At 42.0% G+C, this 19,118-nt stretch overlaps 1 protein-coding gene across 3 annotated transcripts in view; it reads left to right on the top strand.

The window, feature by feature from the left end:
- The window catches only part of LOC308091343 (protein phosphatase 1 regulatory subunit 12A), a 76,041-nt gene that overhangs the window by 9,450 nt on the left and 47,473 nt on the right, over nucleotides 1–19,118 (top strand). For all 3 annotated transcript variants that reach the window (XM_080436887.1, XM_080436886.1, XM_080436888.1), the window contains exons 2-4: nucleotides 13,657–13,787; nucleotides 14,946–15,064; nucleotides 17,829–17,985. In XM_080436887.1, coding sequence (XP_080293013.1) covers nucleotides 13,657–13,787; nucleotides 14,946–15,064; nucleotides 17,829–17,985 — 407 coding nt within the window. The remainder of the gene's footprint in view (nucleotides 1–13,656; nucleotides 13,788–14,945; nucleotides 15,065–17,828; nucleotides 17,986–19,118) is intronic.

Consider the following 19,118-nt stretch of genomic DNA (forward strand, 5'->3'; position numbering starts at 1 on the left):
TTGCGTTTTTTTGGGCTTAACATATATCATGACACCATGGTGAGCTTGCTATTTGTTTTGCATATCCAAAGTATAAATGTGGTTAAAGTGGTTAAACTAAATTGTGATGCTATAATATCAACATATATTCCCCCCCCCCTCAAAATAATGGAAATAGCAGATCTACAAGCTCACAACGCCGGCTATTTCCACCATTAATTTTATTTTGAAAGTATAAAGTTATTCAATTATGTCATTAAGTCATTTCTTTGTATATTTAGGTTATTTGTCATATGTGCCCCTGTGCAACTTCAAAGCTTAATAAAAGCCAAACAGAAATGTAATTACATTTTTAATCACAATTATTTGAGCGACAATTAACTCTCTGCCTGCCAAAACGTTTATAAACGTTTTTTTTTTTTTAATCAAAAACAAAATATATATATTTTTTAAATTATTCGTTATTTTTTATTTCTTTCCGTTTTTCCATGAGATAACATTTTCCAAAAAGTTGCTGCTCCATTCACTTCAATGTTAAAAAATAAACGGAGAAATACATAACATTTTTCCTATGTTTTACCATGTAAACTGCTGGCAGTTTGAGAGTACTATTTTTGAAAAACCCTGTCAGTTTAAGAGTTAATGGTAATTTAAAATGTAATAGTGGTGACGGCCACAGTGAGTGGTGGTGTGTAGCTGACTTTAGGTCTAAAGCGGGCATGTCCAAAGTCCAGCCTGGAGGCCAGTCGTGGCATGAGGGCAGCTTTTATATTTATATGGCCCTCACGCCAGCTTCCTTCCTAAAAATGTATTGTTTATGGCCCGCCAGTATATGGTCGTGTGAAATTCATAACATTGACATTTACAGTGTTTTTAACCCATTAAGATCGGGAACGCATCGATTCAATCTTTGAATCCATACTGTATGTTTTTAAAGCGAACATTTGTAACTCAAACCTTTGCTTCTGGGGGATTCTACAAATGTCTTCGTTCTAAATCTTAACAGTTTTTTGAAAAAACGTATGTTGCTATAATATCAGTGGTTCTCAAAAATGATACGTATTTGGCCGTGGACCCCCATCTCAAAATATGTTGTTGTTCCAGGGACCCCGAGAAGTTGTAACAGAGTTAAACATGTTTGCTTTAAAAAAGTTCAAAGAATTGCACACATTTTCACGATTTTTCAAGAAGAAATAGCAGATTTACGAGCTTGTGGATCTTCTATTTTTTTTTATAGCCAAAGAAATCAAAAAATGACACAGAGAGATGGGTTCCCGGTCTTAGTGTGTTAAATTAACCTGGACATATTATAGGCTGTTTCTCTGTCTAAATTTATAACTGCGTCATTCAGCCGCACTTGAACATTGGAACAAAAGATAATTTATTGGAGTGTAAACATCATAGTGAATGTATTTCACTGCATGTGAAAGAAGGCTCGCAAGCAGGCCTACATTTGGATACACTGTCAACAAAAGCATATTGATTTTGCACTCCAGATGAATCAAATAATTTACATTTTATGGGGAATGGAATTTGGTTATGGTTCAAAGGTACAGTATGATACAGCAGATACAGTCACATACAGCCCTGTAAGATATTTTCATATTTTCAAATGATGGCCTCCTTTTTGAAAAAGGGTTTGGAGTGGACACCGCTGGCCTGAAGGGTTCTACAGACGGGGGGGGGGAGCGTGACACAAACTGCTGCTTTCTTCTCATGTGGATCAGCAGGGTTCACACAGAGGCGCCGGAATGGAATATGACCTGGGGGGACACATCAGGGACACATGAACGCGCGCGATGTGGACCGTGCGCGCGTGCGTGCACGAACATTTCTTTTGGGTGGGTTTGTTAATTTTTGGGGGGGATAATTCGGTTATTTAGGTTAATTCGGTTCGCCTCGTGGTCGCGAGGTGCGGGGGACTGGACTGATTTTATTATTTATTATTATTATTTTTCTTTTTTTTTGGCTGGACTGAATAGTGGGGGGACACAGTGTCCTTTAATTAAACAGGCGCCGGCGCCACTGGGTTCACACACTGCGCTCCTCGTGTGAATCCATACACAGACAGACAATCGCATTAACCCATTTAAAGGAGCATTTCACCCCTGGAAGAACTTACAGTCACTCAATGTTAATAATATTTGTAGTAGATAACAGTAGCAAACATTTGAAATTTGCACCCTATGGCCAGAAAAAATATAGAAGTCTGTGTGTGTTTGACTGGGGTTTGACTGGACTGCTGCATTACTACAATGACCATAATGCTTTGGGGCACTGCCCTTCCTTGTGGGGAGGGGAGGCGGCGTGGGGGTGTGGTCTACATTGTAGTCAGGAAATAAGGTGAGATAAAGAGACTATGAGTCAAATGACTCGTAGTCTCTGAGGATATGGATAACAATCTAAAAATACAGATACAACACACCAGGATCATGTTTATGTGTCCTAGACCTAGATAAAAATAGGAGTTTATGCAAAATCTGCGAAATGTCCCTTTAACACCTTTACCGCCGGGCCCGTAGTTCTACGGGCCGTTAAATCCAACGGTTAAGCGCCGAGCCCGTAGTCCTACGGGCTGCGGTCTTTTCGCGCATGCGCGGTCCGGGTGCACTTTCGGAATTTTTTTGATCCACTTCCGTTTCCGGTTTGATGACAGGAAATAGAATTATTTGGGATCCGGTTTCGACGATCACGCCCGCTCCCATTCTACAGACGAAACTGAAACTCAATTCTCTTCCTGTAGTTTTTTCTCCTCGCATTTCACTGTTTAACGTAATCCGCTCTAACTACAGTCATGGAAGTCCGTTTGACATGCGGTCTTCACTGGGAGATACAGGGAGATCTCGCGGATGTAAACAGACCGTTCACGGCTCAATCTTAAGGATTTTAACAAGATCTATGGCGACATGAAAAAAACAAAAAAACAACAAAAACACCTTGGCACTGGTGAGTACATTATGAGATTAACCTCTGGCGGTGGATGTGTTAAGACCCTGAACGCATATGTGTGTCATTTTAAGATTTCTTTGGGCTATTCAAAAATAGCAGATATACAAGCTGCCGCGCTATGAGCTTGTAGATCTGCTATTTTTGAATAGCCAAAGCAATCTTAAAATGCCACAGATGCGTTCCTGGTCTTAAAGGGTTAACGTGGACAAAATGGTTAAGAATAACGTATTAAGTATTAACACATTCATCGCCAGGTGTTAATTAATTAATTCATCCGCCACTGCCAGTGGTTTCACTTTATTTTGACGATCCACAGATTTTTTTTTTCAACGCTGATGTAAACAAACGATGTCTCGTGGAAAGACGAGTCTCTCTTCTTTCCACCGAGTAAAAAAAACCCATTGTAATCGCGATCGTCCGTTCTGTAGTTATCGGTGGTTGAATATAAGCACGTTTTCAGCAAAAACGCAATCTGGGAAAAGAAATCAGAGATAAATCTATTTTTATATATCTGATGCACGCTACATACTACTTCTAAATATCATATGCATAATATGTACCCTATACTGTAGTGTACTAGGGATGTGTAAAAGTGACCAAAATGATCGATTACTATAATTCTATTCTTACCGATTATTCGAATATTCGACCACGCCCCCTTTTCAATTAAAAAAAAGATATATATATTTTTTTTTGCATTTTTTTTTTTTACTGGGATTTGTTTGGGTGAAATTGTTCAGGGGATTTTCATCAAATGACTCATAGGTTACAATAACAGCATTGCATTGGCCTATAAACTGATTTTCAGAAATTAACAAAGACCGTAGCATGTACATCTTTTACATTATTGTAACTAAACTATTAAAGACGTGGTGAAATAAACAATATAGCCTTTGCAACAGAACTTTTTTTTATTTATTTTTTATCGATTTTTATCCTACAAACGACTATTAGAATATTCGAATAGTCGGACTCATCCCTATACTGTACATGTACTCAGTATATGTATAAAGGCATCTTTGTACGTTTGCATGTCACAGAGGTTATTTGACCGGGGTGGGCCAAATGCAGGGGTGGAATGAAGTATGAATACACACACACACACACGCACACGCACACACACACATTAATTACCATTTTTGGATCCTCTACCCATATCTTTAATTATTAACAACACATTTATTGCCAAGATCGAGTTAACTCGTTTTTAGAATCCATCACTTGATTGCCAAGATCGAGTTAACTCGTTTTTTAGTAAAAAAAAAAAAATGGACTCAAAGACCAAGGAGATATGATTTTTCGAAGATTTTGACTCCTATCCACTTCCTTGTTAACTTAAAACTTAAAAATTCTGTATCTCGGCTCCTGAGTACTTTTTTTTGTTCAATGTAAAAACCCCTGGCAATAAACTGCAAAAAATCTGAAATAATTCTGGCAGTCAATAAAGGCACAGTATGTAACTTTGCCCCGTGTTTACATAACAAAACAATGAATACATTCTTTATACCCATCATTTACCTCTGTAGCAGCAGTGATCAGCCACTACAGTAGTGTGGTGGTGTTTACCTGTAGAAACACATCGAACTCACAGAGAGAGGGCAGTGTGTTTCTGCAGGGGGGGGGGGTGTTTAACAACACACCGTCCCTGTTTGTACACACACACACACACACACACACAGGAATCTTGCATAGTAGACCTTTAAATGTATGTTGATTCATCCCGTGTGTGAACATGATTATGACCTTGTTCTGTCTTGCCAAAGAATCCTCGACCATCGTATTTTTTTCCCCGACGACTTTATATCCAACCGTCATTGTTCTGTTGTAGCAAAATAGTTCAGACGCTCGTAAACACTCGTTTTGTTAATCTTTTTGTTTTTTTCGTTTCTTTCCACGCGGGAGGGGCTAGAGCAGCTCTGGAATCCTAGGCGATTCTGAGAAGGAAGTGCCAGATGGATCACCGTGTCAAAAACATGGCTCCTCATCCGCTTCCGTTCTATTTCCTTCTCTAAAACCCCTATAACTTTTTACGCTGGGGGTAAACGACTCATTTTGTATCCGCGATCGCTCCGCCATTGTTACTCGCGTGAGAGATGTTATCGTTCCAGCTGTTAGCCAGTACCATCGGGCAAAATGGAGGCATGCTTTTTTTTTCATGGATCGCTCCTCATGGAGTCTACAGCTTTAAACAGCACAATGGAACGCAACGGTGAGAATCCAGGCACCGAACGTATTCTGTTATTTTAGAATTCTGGCACCCAATGTGTTAACAGGGAAGTGAATGGAGCAGTACATTTTTGGATCGCTTTATCTCCTGGTTCTTTGTGAAAAGAGACGTCAAAAGACGTCATTGGCAGGGAATGAGTTAATTTACAGTAATACATTACTTTGTATTTTGAATGCTTCAGTTGATGTTGTTCTACTGTTTTTTTACTCTTACTGTACTATTTACATTATTATTACATTATTATACTAACTTGGAATGACATCTTATAGTAATCATGGCTATAGAGAGTTTATTCAGTCACAGTCGGTCTCAGCGTCTCTCCAGCTCTTTAGTGAAGGTCAATCCAATTTCATCCAATCAGGGGAGAGAACTCATACGACAGGATAAACAAGTTGATTTGGAAGGGGACACTTGGACCTGAAACAATATAACATTTAAGCTGATAAAAGGGCTCTCTCTTTTGATTGGATGAAATTGGCATCCTGACTGTGTGTGTGTGTGTGTGTGTGTGTGTGTGTGTGTGTGTGTGTGTGTGTGTGTGTGTGTGTGTGTGTGTGTGTGTGTGTGTGTGTGTGTGTGTGTGTGTGTGTGTGTGTGTGTGTGTGTGTGTGTGTGTGTGTGTGTGTGTGTGTGTGTGTGTGAGAAAACTGCAGTGGTACAGTTATACAACAATGCTAAAAGGATAACGCGAAAAAGCCCTGAGGGCTCGTTTCCATTGTGGTCCTATGTATTCAATTCATCAAGACATAAAGACATGCACTATTATACAAGATATAATGGATACTAGGAGCAGTAAAAGTATGTTTACAGTAAAACAGTGGGGGGGGGGGTCTAGGTCCAGTTGTAGATTGCAGACAGGTGCTCTTTTGCAGTGGTGGAAAAAGTACTACATTGTTTTACTTAAGTAAAAGTATCAATACTGCAGTGTAGACATACTCTGTTACAAGTAAGAGTCTGGTAATCAAAATGTACTAGAGTAAAAGTACAAAAGTATTGGCATCAACATAACTCTTAAAGTACCAAAAGTAAAAGTACTCATCATGCAGAATGTCCCATTCCACAAGTTCAACATGTATAAAAAATCTTTTGAAAATAGCCGATCTACAAGCTCAAAATGCGTCGCATCGCGACGCATTGTGAGCTTGTAGATCGGCTATTTTCAAATGGCCGAAATGTATGTAGGGCTGAAGTGGTTAATGTAAGTTTCGTAGTAATAATCTAAATCCGCAAAGTAACTAGTAACTAAAGCTGTCAAATAATTGTAATGGAGTAAAAGTACGACATTTGCCTCTGAGATGTAGTGGAGTAGAAGTAAAAGTAGTGAAAATGGGAAATACTCTGGGTAAAGTAAAAAAATCCTCAAAAGTCTACTTAAGTACGTACAGTACTTGAGTAAATGTACTTAGTTACTTTACACCACTGCTGGTTGTATAGGAGGGCACTCCACATTTTGGTGGCATTTAATAGTAGGATGAATTCATCCCCATGTTTGTGCCAAATCCGGGGGGAATGAGATCAGTGGAGCTCCCTCTGGGTGTTCTGCCCAGAGGACGGAAATATACAAGCTCATAGCGTGGGCCACTCGGTATACGGTTGAGCTTGTAGATCTATTTTTGAAAAATCGTCGAACATTTGTGCAAATCTTTGAATACATATATTTTTTTAAACAACATTGGTAACTCAAAACTTTAATTCTGGGGGTCCCTGGAACAAAAAACTAATTATGTCAAGGACCCCCAAAATTAAGCTTGTAGATCTGCTATCTTTTTGAACACATTGGGTTACAGAGGTTTTTTAAAACAGGGTACAGCCAGTGCCAGCTTTTTTTTTTTTTTTACCGTTTATTGTCGGTCTTTTTAGAGCTGCAGAAGCCACAACGAGGACCCGGATGTAAACAAAGGGTGTCTGGGCGATGGCCCAGGGTCCCGTCTAACCACTGGAACAATAACATTTCTACCGCCATCCGCCATCGCAGAGAGATCGCCCGCCAAAAATGGCTTGTTTTTCACCACTGCGAAAAGATAGTATGGAGATTTGGACCCTTTTCTCAAGATCCCATCATTGGGGAGGATGCACGTCCATTTTTTTGGGATGACGTCACATCCGTCCATTCCCTTTTTATAGGGTCCTAGGATCATTCCTACGTTGCATTAGAGGAAAAAAAACTCGTAATATTATGTTTTTGGCACTCATTGTGTTAATAACATGTTAATAACATGTTAATAACATGTTAATAACATGTTAATAACATGTTAATTCTGTAGTGTCATCCGGTGTGGTCCCAGTCTCTACAGTTCATCCTCTCTCTCTCGCTCTCTCTCTCCCGCTTGCTTGCTGGTTGCCTAGCAACCAGTATTAAATATAGGCCTACACTCTCCAAAGTACAAACTTTCCATCACTTCTGTCCAACACACTCTCTCTCTCTCTCTCTCTCTCTCTCTCTCCCCCACCCTGTGTCTCTCTCTTGCTCTCTGTACCTCTGCCCCGTCTCAATCTCTTTCTTTCTCTCTCTCTCTCTCTCTGTGTCTCTCTCTCTGTCTCTCCCCCACCCTGTGTCTCTCTCTTGCTCTCTGTACCTCTGCCCCGTCTCAATCTCTTTCTTTCTCTCTCTCTCTCTCTGTGTGTGTCTCTCTCTGTGTCTCTCTCTCTCTGTCTCTCGTCCAGTGCCAGATATCTCTCTCTCTCTCTCTCTCTCTCTCTCTCTCTCTCTCTCTCTCTCTCTCTCTCTCTCTCTCTCTCTGTGTCTCTCTCTCTGTGTGTCTCGCTGTGTCTCTCTCTCTCTGTGTCTCTCGTCCAGTGCCAGATCTCTCTCTCTCTCTCTCTCTCTCTCTCTCTCTCTCTCTCTCTCTCTCTCTCTCTCTCTCTCTCTCTCTCTCTCTCTCTCTCTCTCTGTGTCTCTCTCTCTCTGTGTCTCTCTCTCTGTGTCTCTCGTCCGGTGCCAGATCCCCATGCTAGGGGACTTTAGGGATTTAGATGAAGAAATGGAAAACATTCCTCAAGCTGCACAAGCTGCTGTTGTCAAACAGCATTTCCACCATGACTCACTGGAGGAGCGGAGCCCCTTAGCACCCTGCTGAACACCCTACTGACTCACTGTAGGAGGAGCCTCACATTACCCTGAGCACCCTGCTGAACACCCTACTGCACTAGCATTAGCCTGAACACCCTGCTGCACTAGCATTAGCCTGAACACCCTACTGCACTAGCATTAGCCTGAACACCGTACTGCACTAGCATTAGCCTGAACACCTTAATGTTAGCTTGAACACCCTGCTGTTATCCTGAACACATACTGTTATCCTGAACACATACTGTTAGCCTGAACACATACTGTTATCCTGAACACATACTGTTATCCTGAACACATACTGTTATCCTGAACACATACTGTTAGCCTGAACACCTACTGTTAGCCTGAACACCTACTGTTAGCCTGAACACCTACTGTTAGCCTGACTGTTATCCTGAACTAGAATTTTCAAATATCGGCCCGAACATGACTCTACCCGACCCGACGTTTTCGGGCCGGCCCGGGCCAAAAAATGCATGCTAATTTGTCGTGTCATGCTAATTTGTCGTGTCATGCTAATTTGTCGTGTCATGCTAATTTGTCGTGTCATGGTGTCATGCTAATTTGTCGTGTCATGCTAATTTGTCGTGTCATGCTAATTTGTCGTGTCATGCTAATTTGTCGTGTCATGGTGTCATGCTAATTTGTCGTGTCATGCTAATTTGTCGTGTCATGCTAATTTGTCGTGTCATGCTAATTTGTCGGGCCTAGCTAAGCCGAGCCTCGGGTTCCGTGATTTAAAAAAAAATCTATTACCTCCAAAATGGAAATTTCAACTGTCCCTAGCGGTCGAACGGTAAGGCCGAGGATGTGGCAGTGGATGTGTTGGATGCAGCTCAAAGTGAACTTTACTCAGGTATCTAGTTTGTCACCGTCCGTCCGACCTTCCTAGCCCGTGTTATAGAATATAAACTGGCAAAAATGGCCACAACTCAAACATCGAGTTGTTTTGTCCATTATCTCTGGAACGGGAGGTCCAATCTGCTCAGGTCAAATCTTGTTGGATGCGTGACTTTGAGGACATTAATCACATGTTGACGCTTTTGGGGGTTTCGGGGGTTTTCAGGCCTGACATTATGGTAATTGTTCGGGCTGGGCCCTGTTCGGGCTGGGCCCTGTTCGGGCCGGCCCAGTTACTAGGGCCGGGCCTTCATTTTCAGGCCCATCAAGAACCTTATCCTGAACACCCTACTATTAGCCTGAACACCCTACTGAACACAGAGCACCCACATAAAAGAGGGGGTCTCCCTCTGCTGTAGACCAGCCTCTAGCTGAACCACTTAAAGCCCTATATTTAAAAATAGTGACTATATCAGAGGTTGTGCCTTATTGTGAGCTTGTGGATGTTTTCTCTCTTTGTGTCTCCTCCTACCTGAACCGCTGCCGGTCATCAGAATAGGTCTTTTTGACCTCTTAGGGACAATGTTTTTTTTTCCCCATCTTAAGGAAGTACATTATGTCTTTGAACCAGCTTAAGTGCGATGGCGGCGTGGATCGTTTCCATTCTAAGAGTATTATTATGCATCTGTTAACACATCGAGTGCCGAAAACGGTCTGGACCGCTTTTGACCCAATTTTATTCTTATTTTGGGATCATCCAAGGAGTTTCTGAGAAGGAGAGGCCGGATGTGGATCCATGTCAAAAATCCTTCCGGTCGGCCTTTCCAATGTTAACTCCTTGACTAAAAGCTTAATATCTCCATTTCTTTTTAACGTGGTGGAAGTGAGCCGTTTTCAATCGGCGATCACTCTGCAATGGAGGATCGCGTTAGAAATATTGTTCCAGGCGTTAGTCGGGACCCTCCGCCGTCTCGCACGCACGCTTTGTTTACATGCACTTCCGCGTCGGGGCTTCTACAGCACGAAACGTATCAACGTAAGTGGATGGAAGAATAGCAGGCACTGAACGTATACATTTGTAATAAACCTCTGGCACCCAATGTGTTAAAAAAAAGCAAAATAAACAAGGACATCGAAGCCCCAGATAAAGACCTCAGGGTTGCTCTACTTAAAGGGCAAGACCACTTTGGTAGAGGTTTAGGTTGTGTAGTAACGTTGCCATGATGTAACTCCAAAGGTGGACAAGAAATCAAAAATAATTGCTCCATTGATTAGAAATGTATCATTCTAAATATGCTCCTCATTAACCTACCTTGTACGGTGAAACAGCTCTCAAAGTCACTCTTTTAGCACATAAATGAACAAAGTTGATTCAGGCAATATAGAAGAGCTCCAAACCCAGTAGCTTTTTTTTTTCAACTTCCCCCAAACTGGATCCATGGATCCGGATCTTCAAATCGTAAAATCAACAGGAAGTTGACATTTTTATATTAAAAAAAAAACAGTACTGGGTTTGGAGCTTATCTATATTGTCTGAATCAGCTTGGTTTGTGTTTGTTTACGTGCTAAAAGAGTGACTTTGAGATCTGTTTCAACGTACAATGTAAGTCAATATTTAGAACTTATTTAGAATGATCAATTTCTGATCAATGGACACTTTTGATGTCTTTTCCACTTGGAGTTACATCATGGCAAGGTAACTACACAACCCAAACCTCTACCAAAGTGATCTTGCCCTTTTTAAAGGCTGTTTGTTTTTTCCTCTTCTTCACACACCTGAAGTGACGGATGGGGATTTAAAATGTCTTGGTGATGAGTTGTTTAAGCCCAAAAGAAAAGCCTCTTATTGAAGGAGAGGCTGAGGACACGCCTGAGCAACAAAACCCCTTCTCTTTGACACCATGACACGAGCTGTCATCATATCATAATGTCATTATTAAAGTAAACACAACCATTCTCTGTTAAACACTGACACTTAAGCACCTCAACCGTGTGTGTGTGTGTGTGTGTGTGTGTGTGTGTGTGTGTGTGTGTGTGTGTGTGTGTGTGTGTGTGTGTGTGTGTGTGTGTGTGTGTGTGTGTGTGTGTGTGTGTGTGTGTGTGTGTGTGTGTGTGTGTGTGTGTGTGTGTGTGTGTGTGTGTGTGTGTGTGTGTGTGTGTGTGTGTGTCTTTCCGTTATGTCTGCATGTGGGACTATTTACACAAAGGCTTTTACAGTATGTTCTATGTGTTAGTGTTTTATACTTTATAGCTGTACCTTATGTTCACAACCGTATCTGCTATGTACACACCTGCTAGTGCTGCACAATTAATCGAAAAAAGATCGTGATCTCGATTCAGACACCTATGCAATCTCGATTTTAAATTATGACGATTTTTTTTTCAAAAAAATAAATAAAAAAAAAAGTTTTTTTTATTTGTTTTTTTTTGCTTAATATTTTTATATTTACAAGAGAATTGTGTGAGAATCGTGATCTCAATTCTTATGGAGGAAAATCGTGATTCACATTTGAGCAAGAATCGTGCAGCACTAACACCTGCTACTATTTACAGTACCGTCTTGTTGTAGTTCTTATTTAGTCACGAGCATTGGTTGGTTCAATGTTTTTTTTTATCAAAAATAGCAGATATGTAAGCGGACGTGTTGCGACATGTTGTGAGCTTGTCGATCTGCTACTTAGGCTTTTGTGTCACTCTATGACGAGGTGGGGCATTAATTTACAAAATAAGAACCTCCCAGTCTCAAGGCGGACACACTCTAACCCAGGGGTCTTCAACGTTTTCAGGCCAAGGACCCCCTAGCTGAGAGAGGGATGAAGCAGGGACCCCCTACTCTATATTGTATAAAATTGTGTTTCAGATAAATTCTTGGTGCTCTTTTTTCCCTCTACACCTATAACTCTTTGCCAAAAATAGCCGAGCTTGTAGATCGTCTATTTTTGGCTAAAGTTCTCCTCAGAAAAGGGATGCTATAGGGTTCAAGTGGTTGATGTAAAACAAAAAGAAAGAAATCCTATCACACAAAGATTTGGTGGACCCCCTGTAGTAACTCTGAGGACCCCCTAGGGGTCCCGGACCCCCTGTTGAAGACCCCTGCTCTAACCTCAAGGCCACTGAGCTGCTACAAATGATGAAGCTTGTATGAAATAAGAAAATAAGAATTTCACCCACTCCTTTACACCTCTAAACCTGTGGTAATAATAGAGAGAGTGTGTTGCGACGGCCCGAAATGGTCCCCGAGCCGCCGGTCAATCACCCCGTTGTCATTAAATGCCCCGGTGCTGGCACCTGCGGTGCGAGAGAGTGAGCGTGGGAAGTGAGGAAGTCAGACCCTCTGTACTCGCAGTGTTTGTGCCGTTCGTTTTAGAAAAGTGTTCGTAGCCCTCCGTGAAGTGGACGTTAATCCCACAGCAGAAGGAGCCACTTGCACCCCGAAATCGGATCCTGAACAACGGTGCGATTCTCCGCTTTCTGGCCGTTCCTGCTTGAACAACACATTGTTTGTTGTGACTAGACACGCAGGGAACCGTTCCAGATCACATCCACTGCCTTGCGTTACTGGTATTTAATTTGAGCTCATATACTGTAGGCCTATTCTTGTTTTGGGGAGAGTGAACTTTATTTTGATTTATTTGTTTATTGTTTGGGGAATCTAAAAAGCTGCCGATCTACTCGGTGAAGTGGAATGAACATTAACTGTTGCGTTGCGTCTTGCGTGCTGCGTGCGTTTATTCTGGGCTCTAATAGTCCGAGCACGGACTATTAGAGCCTGTGGTACGAGACTTTATCTATTAAAGGACTTGGTTTTGTGAAGGAATTGAATGGTGCTCTGTTGTGAACTGATGGAAATGCATTGAGTTGTGATTTGGGTTGAAAACGAGGGGTTACAAATGTAACCTTGTTGTTGTGATTTTGTGAATTATATTTTTGTTTATTTTTTGTTTGTTTTTGAAACGCGTTGATCAACTGGTTGGCTTTTGGTTTATTTTTGCACGTGATGAACTGAGTTTTGATGAACTGATTGTTGGCTGAATATAACTTTCCTTCACTAAAATAATTGCAACTGAACTTTATGCTCAATGACGAGGGTTTATATTCCATATGTAAGTCCTTTTGTGTGGTTTTCACTACTGGTTAAAAACCCAGATGAGGACGAACTCACTAATGCAAAAAAAGGAGGAATATTATTCCTCTGGTAGACAGCGTCTACCTGGCACCCCTACGAATACAAATTAACCAATTTAGTGGAAACCGTTACTATGTGTGTGTGTGTGTGGTGTGTGGTGTGTGATTTGAGTTAAAAATGTTGTTTCAAAAAAATATATAGCTATTCAAAGATTTGCACAAATGTTCCCATATTTTTCAAAAATAGCCGATCTACAAGCTCGGAGCTGGCAAAAAATGCTGTGCAATCTCTTCTATCATTGGTAGCTGCCAAATATGGCAAAGACACTTAATTTATACCCCTGAGGGGTTTATGGGGTAAAGTTTTTACTGTACCTTGTGTCCTTGTTTTGTATCTCTTATGTGTACATAAATAAATATGTGTGTGTGTGTGTGTGTGTGTGTGTGTGTGTGTGTGTGTGATCAGGCGTGTATAGATGATAACTTGGAGATGGTCCAGTTCCTGTTGGAGAGCGGCAGCAACGTGAACCACGGTGACAACGAGGGCTGGACGCCGCTGCACGCCGCAGCTTCCTGCGCCTTCATCCAGATCGCCAAGTAAGACTCCACTATAGTCATATAGTCATTTGAATAAGATTCAATTTCATCATATTTTAGTCATCCAAAAAAGTTTTGTTTTAGTGAAGTTTTTTTGTTGACAAAATGTTTTTTTGTTGACAACATTTTGGGGGGTCTTTGACAAGAAAAAGTGTGAGCACCACTGAAATGGCAACAATAGTTTGTCAGAAAAATTAAGACATTTATTGGACATTTGACAGTTACAAATGTTCGCTTTAAAAAAATATATATATATTCAAAGATTACCACAAATGTTCGCGTTTTTTTTTCTCCAAAAAAATTTATTTTTACTGAACCTTGTGTCCTTGTTGTGTATCTCTTATGTGTACACAAATAAGTGTGTGTGTGTGTGTGTGTGTGTGTGTGTGTGTGTGTGTGTGTGTGTTTTTTATTTTGTTTTAATGCCATAGTAATGGCCCATCTTACTCCCATCTTATTCTCCTGACTTTATTTTTTATCAAAAGGGGGTCAAAAGTATGCCCAATAAAAGCCTATTATTGGGCAATAGGGATCCTTGGAGACGCTGCTGTGGTGCTGTGCTGCTGTGCCAGAAGCGCTTCCCTTAAAACGCCATAAAAATAAGGGCAGGAGGATAATAATAATAGTAATATAGTAGTAGGATGGCATTAAAACAATGACCCCCCCTAAAAAAAAAAAAAAATGTAATTTTTTTTTAACCCATTGATACCTGGAACGCATCTGTGTCACTTTAAGATTTATTTGGCTATTCAAAAATAGCAGATATACAAGCTCATAGCGCGGCACCGAGTGCCGCGCTATGAACTTGTAGATCTGCTATTTTTGAAAAATCGTGATTTTTTTTTAAATTTTTTTTTTTTAAATGTTAGGATTTAGATTTTTTTTAAATAATCGCCTCCTCAGGTCTTAAAGGGTTAATGTAAATTTCGAGTAGTCGACTAGTCGACTACTACTTGGTCAAATGAGTCGACAGGTAAAAATCATTAGTTGTGAATGCCCGTGTGTGTGCGTGTGCGCGTGTGTGTGTGTGTGTGTGTGTGTGTGTGTGTGTGTGTGTGTGTGTGTGTGTGCACACGCGCGTCGGGTACCTCAAAGAACACAGGGCTCATTTAGGAGCAGTGAACAGTGAAGGAGAACTAATGTGTGTGTGTGCACTAGGTACCTCATTGAGCACGGGGCTCATGTAGGAGCGGTGAACAGTGAAGGAGAGCTTCCTCTAGACGTGGCCACAGACGACGCCATGAGCAGAGCCCTTAAAGCGGAGATTAAAAAACAAGGTAAGGACTGTTCTGTGTTCTGATGTAAAGACATGTTTTTTAGTCACGTTTAAAGCTACAGTCTGTAACTAGAAAAAGTGCTCCTCGGAGCACAGGTCTCCGCCAGGTCAGGTACGTTGTTGTGGCCTCCGGGTGGCGCTATAATAGGCCAATGTGAAAAGGTTGCCATTTCTTCTTAGGCCTTACACGGCAATCGGACACTGCATTCATGATTTGAGGCATTTTGTTCCAAAAATGTGTTTTGCTAAATTAGACCTGCTGGTGGCGCTATAACAGGCCAATGTGAAATGGGTGGCATTTCTTCCTCTGCCTAGTGGGAATGTTCGTGGGAAATTCATGGAAATTGCAAGCTGCGTTCATGATTTGAGGCATTTTGTTCAAAACGGACCAATCCTGCAAACTTTGGAAGCCAACCTTAGCCAATCAGGATGGAATATGGGAAATCGGACAGATCCGGGTCGATCTCATGACTCTAGAGATACTGTGTACCAATTTGCATGACGTTTGGATAAAATCTGTAGGAGTAATGTACATTTTTTTTTTTTGCACAAATCGGCCTCCTGGTGGCGCTATAACAGGCCCATGTAAAAAATTTGCAGAGGTTCTGAATTGGCATCCAGGGTGTGTGCACAGTTTCGCAGCGAGCGGGCCAACGGTGCCGGAGATTAGCTGGTAACACACGGACCACACACACACACACGGACGGACGGACGGACGGACGGACGGACGGACGGGGGGTAATACACACTCTCTCGCCATGCCTTTCGGCCTGGCGGAGACAATAATATGGCACAGCTTTCAGCTGGAGAGCCAATCCTTCGGGTGTGTTCGGATCATCGCCGGTTGCGTCGAGTTAGGCGAATACGTACTCCTTCTGACGCCGGAAAAAATATTCTCGTTCGTAAAAGCTTTCCGAACGTATATATCAGTCAGATAACTCACTAATAGATTGAGACCATTAACTCTTTCTCTTTTTACTTACCTTTTCAACTAGTCACAGAATACTTATCTCCAGTATGATCGATCCCTCGATCGTTGCTAATCACGGAGGGTTTCACTGTTCGCTCGTTATAGGCCGTTGAAAATAGCATGTCTCGCCAAAAATGCAGGGAAGAAAAAGGAATGGAGGAGTAAATCTTGTGTGAACACGTGATCTCCGTGATCTCTCCGTGACTGAGCCTGAAATGGTGGCTCATAGGTTGCGGAACAGCGCCATCTAGTGGAAAACCACTGAAAACCACAAACTCGTCAAAGTCGCCCTTGGACGCTGTGGACCAAGTGCCAACGGACGAGTGTACTCGTCCATGGCAGTCAAAGAGTTAATAGCTTGAGAACATTTTATATTATAATATATATATATATATATTTGAACTTGGCGTTCAGGCTCTGCTATGCATTACTCCCTGCTCAGCACATTAGAGGACAACCATTTAAGAGCAGGGAGATAACACATCTATAACAAACCCCCCCCCCCCCCCAGGTGAAACGGAACCCTTAGGGAAAGCAAAGCCTACAGGCAGGGCCGGGCCTAAGATTTTCGTGGCCCTAAGCAAGTTTTTTTGGGGTGGCCCCCCCCCCCCCAAACACCCCCATTATAAAATCATTATGTCATTTTTTATTGCATGCTAAAATAATAACGCTAGTTGTTGGATAGGAGATACATGACATAATTACAATATGAAAGTAATTATTATAAAAAAAAATTGTGACCCCCTAGTGGTTGTGGCCCTAAGCGACCGCTTATGTTGCTTATGGCAGCGGCCGGCCCTGCCTACAGGTGGTGCTGGGGTGGTGGTGGGAGCAACCAAAGCACAACACATTCAGCAAGAGGAAGCACAATAAATCGGGTGAACTTAACTCGATTTCTCGTCATTTCACTCCAAGGCTCACACCGGTGGTTTGTAGTTGTACCACCTCCCTTTCTGAGGAAAGGTTTGTACGCAGGGGTGCACATAACTGGTGCGCAGGTGCGCATGCGCACCCAAAATAAATAATGCGCGGCACATCAGACGACGCGAGGCGCTTTTGCGTACCAACAGCTGGGACAGGAATTTCCAAGCTTTTATTTTTTAGCAAAACTAAAAAATAAAAGCCTGGAGATCGAGGCTAGGAATTTACTTCCTGAAGCCACACTCACAGACAGGGAGAGGACGCATGCTGCACGTGATTGTGTGAGTTGTCTCGCATCGCCTCGGCTCGCATTGCCTCGCTGCGTGCACGCAGCCAGCAGCGGCTGTTAGAGGCACTCGTCACCGATGATGAACGCACCGTAATGGTGCAAAAATGACCGTGAACGTCCCAATCTGACGGATAAAAACAGCGCAGCACAGGGCACCAACCTTGGGGGCTTCACCAAACGGCGTGAGAGAAAAAGAAACGGCGAAAATCGGCGGAATTTGGAAGCAGAGCGTCCTTTTCTCTCGTGCAGCACCCCCCGTTGACAAAACTGTCCGGTGGGCACCGTGCTGAATTCCCCCCCCGTTGACAAAACGGCACGGGACCATTTATTTTGTGCGCACCAAGTCACATCTCCAGGTGCTCTTCTGAGTACTAGACCTAAAAAGTTATGTGCACCCCTGTTTGTACGTCAGAAGGAGTATGTATTGAGATCGCTGATTGGTTTGTCCTGCACCAATGTTAGGGCAGTTTGATCTAACTTAAAGGTTTCATGACATAAAATAAAAATTTCTCAGGTTTTTTCTTTTTATCTAGTATTGGTTTTTAGTATCGTATCTCTAGTAAATGGTTAAATTGTGTGTTTTAGGCATCGACGTGGACAAGGCTCGTAAAGAGGAGGAGAGGATCATGCTCGAGGACGCCAAGGCCGTGTTGGCAGGAAGCGGAACTCTGAGACCTCATCCAAACACCAAGGCCACGGCTCTGCACGTAGCCGCTGCTAAAGGCTACATAGAAGTCATGAAGTTAGTACAAAAACACTACTGCTAAAGGCTACATAGAAGTCCTCACGTTAGTATAAAAACACTACTGCTAAAGGCTACATAGAAGTCCTCACGTTAGTATAAAAACACTGCTGCTAAAGGCTACATAGAAGTCCTCACGTTAGTATAAAAACACTGCTGCTAAAGGCTACATAGAAGTCATGAAGTTAGTACAAAAACACTACTGCTAAAGGCTACATAGAAGTCCTCACGTTAGTATAAAAACACTACTGCTAAAGGCTACATAGAAGTCCTCACGTTAGTATAAAAACACTGCTGCTAAAGGCTACATAGAAGTCCTCACGTTAGTATAAAAACACTGCTGCTAAAGGCTACATAGAAGTCCTCACGTTAGTATAAAAACACTGCTGCTAAAGGCTACATAGAAGTCCTCACGTTAGTATAAAAACACTACTGCTAAAGGCTACATAGAAGTCCTCACGTTAGTATAAAAACACTACTGCTAAAGGCTACATAGAAGTCCTCACGTTAGTATAAAAACACTACTGCTAAAGGCTACATAGAAGTCCTCACGTTAGTATAAAAACACTACTGCTAAAGGCTACATAGAAGTCCTCACGTTAGTATAAAAACACTACTGCTAAAGGCTACATAGAAGTCCTCACGTTAGTATAAAAACACTACTGCTAAAGGCTACATAGAGGTCCTCACGTTAGTATAAAAACACTACTGCTAAAGGCTACATAGAAGTCCTCACGTTAGTATAAAAACACTGCTGTGAAACACTTGAACGACGTGGGAACAAAAGTGGTGCGAAAGCTTGCAGGTGTAAAAAAAATCATTATTTTTATTCGCGAGTGTCTGTCCCGACACTCGCTCCAAAATGACTCCCAGACTATAAGGAGTTGAAAGAGTTGCTGTGCCGACAGCTGTGGGATTTTTTGGTGGATTACCGTTGACCAGGCGGCGACTACAATAAGTGCTATAATGGATTTTAAACACGCAACCGGAAATGTGTGCTAAAGCGCTGGGGTCTGGTGACCCCTAGGGGTACTTGAGGAGTTATGGGTCTGTAAAAGGTGGGTTTTGTAGAGTGTGGGTCTGTAGAGTGTACACATGGAACCACATGGTTCCATGTGTGCACTCTCTGAGTT

This window comes from Gymnoscopelus braueri (assembly GCF_963280865.1).
Source record: "Gymnoscopelus braueri genome assembly, chromosome: 9".
In the NCBI taxonomy this organism is placed as follows: domain Eukaryota; kingdom Metazoa; phylum Chordata; class Actinopteri; order Myctophiformes; family Myctophidae; genus Gymnoscopelus; species Gymnoscopelus braueri.